Here is a 3914-nt window from a genome sequence, read left to right as displayed (position 1 = left end):
TGGGAAATCTCAAGGGCAGGCGAGCCTGGTGGGCTACAGTCTAGGCATAGCAATGAGTCAGACAGGACTGAGCACACACACACTAATCTTTAAGCTTCTCCATGTATTAATAATTTTAGTATGATTGAAATCCTGGTTTATTTTAAACAAAAAAGTTGCTAAGGACTCATTGTATTTCATCTTTTGTATAACAGTTCAAACCCAAGGTGTATATAGTCACCATTTCTAGGTTTGTTCTGAAGAGGTAAGTAAATAGGGAAATTAGAGTTCAAGACAGGACTTTGTCCAAAGGATTTATTTTTCCTGATGAGGGCAGAAGAAAGACTTTTTCTCTTACACTCTCATATTTCTTTCTTTAATTTTCAGAAACATGGATTTAGACACACTGCAGGTCTTCCAGAGGGAACTCACCTGCTCCATCTGCATGAACTGGTTCCTGGACCCCGTCACCATAGACTGTGGGCACAGCTTCTGCCGTCCCTGTCTGAGCCTTTGCTGGGAAGAAGGCCAGACTCCAAGGAGCTGCCCTGAGTGCAGTGGACTATCAGAGAGGCCCGATTTCAAAACCAATATTGTCCTCAAGAGGCTAGCTTCCCTTGCCAGACAGGTCAGAGCTGACCACAACCACAGCTCTGAGGAGCAGATCTGTGTGACACACCAGGAAGCCAAAGGCCTCTTCTGTGAGGCTGACCAGACCCTGCTCTGTGGGCCCTGCTCTGAATGCCCCGAGCACGCAGCTCACAGCCACAGGCCAATACACAGGGTTGCTGAGGAGTCCCGGGTAGGTGATGCCTCTAGAGCAGTTTGGGGTCTAGAGGCTCCTAAGTCAGAGAGGAGGATGAGGATGCAATAAGTGGTGATGGGGGTGGAGATAGTGGAGGTGGGGTTTCTGAATGTGGATCCTCACATATAATGTGTCCTTTCAGTGTTGTTGCCCAATTGTCCACATGTGTGGAAATGCGGCATCCTGGGGTGGGTGGCACCAGGGCCACAGGCTTCTGATGGGAGCTTGAGGCTTTCTTAGTCAGGCTATATTAAAGTGTGATACTTAATTTTTTTAGGAAATAGATTCCATTATTGTAAAATTCCCCCAGTTCTCTAGTATTTACTTCTGTGACTTTGATATCCAATATTAGAATCAAATTAGAGTAATGGGGAAAACTGACCACAGCATTCTAGGATGAAATTTATGGTGTCATCTGGGTCACTAAATCTCATGGATATTTTGCAGGAGAAACTTATGAAGAGAATGAGAACTTTATGGAAACTGAGAGAAGAAATGAAAAGCAGTCTGAATCAGGAAGCTAATAAAACTCAGTCATTTGAGGTAAGAATAAAAATGTTCCTATTTATTTGTATAGACATTGATACAATTCTAGATTTTAGGTCAATTTACGTTCCCATTAAAGGATATTTGTCTCTCCCCTGGAAAAGTAACAGTTTAAAATGACTTACTGGTAATAACAATTAGAACAAGCTAATGCAAGTTGCTTTGCAACAGTGTGTTGAAACAGAGACTTTTCTCTGCAGACAAAGATCTGTATAGTCTAAGGCTATGGTCTTCCCAGTGTTCACGAATGGTTGTGAGAGCTAAACCATAAAGAAGGCTGAGCACTGAATAATTGATGCCTTTGATCTCTGGTGATAAAGGAGACTCCTGAGAGTCCCATGAACAAGAAAATCAAACCAGTCAATTTTAAGGGAAATCAACCCTGAATACTTGTTGGAAGGACTGATGCTGAAGCTGAAACTCCACTACTTTGGTCATATGATGTGAACAGACAGTTCATTGGAAGAGTCCCTGATGTTGGGAAAGATTGAGGGTAGAAGAAGAGGGTGTCAGAGGATGAGGTGGCTGGACAGCATCACCGATGAAGGATCATGAACTTGGGCAAACTCCAGGAGATGGTGAAGGACAGTGGAGGCTGGCATGCTGCTGTCCATGGGGTCACAAAGAGTCAGACACAACTGGGCAACTGAACAACAGCAAAAATGCAAGTTAGCTCAAAGAAAGCTAGTAAATAGGAAAAGCAAGGCATGAAAAGTATTCCTAGGCCAAATTTTGAAGATTTGAATAAACTTTCTCAGACATGGATAATAAGATGACATTGCACTAAGAGTGGCTCTGAAGGAGAAGATAAAATATAGTATTACCTAGAGGAAAAATAGAGCATATTTTATGAACTGTGGTAGATGGGGTTTATCTCATGAAAGAATACTTATAAAAATCAGGGTAAGGAGCAAGAGAAAAAGAATATTCCAGTAAGAGGGGAAATAACTGATGGAGAAAGAACCCTGAAAAATCCTCCTAGGAAGGGAACCTGGGACCCTTTAGATGGTTTGATTTAAACAGGGAAAGAGAATAGGAATTCAGAGAAAGGACAGACAAGAAGGACCAGCAAATATTCAAGACCATTAGATGTGTGAGGCAGAAAGTTTGTAAAAAAGGTTCTCAATGATATTAGGGAAATAATATTCAAGGCTTTCTTTTGAATGTGAGCATAATTAATGCTTTGAATCCACTATCTCTTCAGAATTATGTGGCCTTAAGGAAGGCCATGATTACAGTTCAATATCAGAGGATACCTCTGTTGCTTCAAGAGGATGAGAAACTTCATCTGGAGGCCCTGGAGCAAGAAGCCAAGGAGATTTGTCAACTACTCAAGGAGAGTGTGTTCAAAATGACTCAACAGGGAGAAATTCTGAGAGAAATGTACAGAGAGCTGACTGAGATGTGCCACAAGCCAGACATGGAACTGCTCCAGGTGAGAAAGAAGGGTCCGTCCTCAGAGAGAGAAACTCTTCTAGACGAGCTGCTGTGACACTGATATGTTACCTCATATATGGTTCCTCTTAGCTGAGGGACGGTACTCCTTGACTCCCATTATATTTCTCAAATCCCTCTCTCATCATATCTTGGTAATCTTTGAAATATTTTTGCCCTTTTCCTAGCTCACATAGGACCAGATTTTCCAGTGTGGTCAGGAGTACTATCCAGACAGATGATCCAAAGTCAGCAAAATCCTGTGACCAGGGGACAGTTAACTTTCTTGGAGTAAATCTCAATATATGTTCTGCTAAACCCTTATCACTCTCCATTATCTTACACTTCCTGGAGATACTGAGGTTTTGCCAGTTTTCTATGCAAAATTTTTAGAAATGGTCATCCGTTCCAACGGATTCTATAAATCCTTCTTATGGGTCCCTGTTTTGCTTTAATCGTTATCATAGATGGTGAGATCTCTTTGGGAGCAGCATGGAATCCTAGATGTGGCTGCATCATTGCACTCTTCCTGGCCTCCTTCCTTCCTTAATGTCCCCTGAGGAAGCCCATTATGCATTAGTTTAAGCTCTGTTATTAAGATAGCTTCCGACTGTTCCTTAGAAGAGAATTATAATGTAATACCTTTTCAACAAACAGAAGTAGGAAAGAAGATACAAAGGGACAGAAATTTCATGAATAATCTGGTCTTTTTTTCCTTGCAGTCCTTGGGAAGTGTCCCTTCTTGCAGGAGTGAGTCAGTGCAGCTGCACCTGCCCCAGCCTGTAGTTCCTGAGCTCAGTGTGTGGCCCATGCCTGGACTCATAGACTGGCTCAGACAATTCCAAGGTAACAGGCAGCCCTCTGGTGGGGAGCTGAATGCATGTCTCTGTTCATGTTCTTTCTGAGACTTTCCTCATTGCCCAACCTGTGGACTTATTTTGGGAACTTTTATAACCAAATTTACCCTTAGAGTAGACTTCCTGTAGCTCAAATGGTAAAGAAACTCACTGCGAGGCAGGAGACCAGGGTTCGACCCCTGGGTTCGAAAGTTCCTCTGGAGAAGGGAATGGCAACCCACTCCAGTATTCTTGCCTGGAAAATTCCAGGACAGAGAAGCCTGGCAGGCTACAGTCCATGGGGTCGCAAAGAG

At 42.8% G+C, this 3914-nt stretch overlaps 1 protein-coding gene across 1 annotated transcript; it reads left to right on the top strand.

Moving 5' to 3' along the window:
- The first annotated feature begins 370 nt into the window (after positions 1-370).
- LOC101109572 (tripartite motif-containing protein 64-like) lies at positions 371-2822 on the top strand. Its single transcript, XM_027960060.1, has 3 exons — positions 371-781; positions 1232-1327; positions 2535-2822. Exons 1-3 carry the CDS (start codon positions 371-373, stop codon positions 2820-2822), a joined length of 795 nt encoding a protein of 264 aa, XP_027815861.1.
- Positions 2823-3914: the final 1092 nt, after the last annotated feature.

Source organism: Ovis aries, chromosome 21, assembly GCF_016772045.2.
Source record: "Ovis aries strain OAR_USU_Benz2616 breed Rambouillet chromosome 21, ARS-UI_Ramb_v3.0, whole genome shotgun sequence".
NCBI lineage: Eukaryota > Metazoa > Chordata > Mammalia > Artiodactyla > Bovidae > Ovis > Ovis aries.
This window is presented reverse-complemented; position numbering and strand designations above follow the sequence as displayed.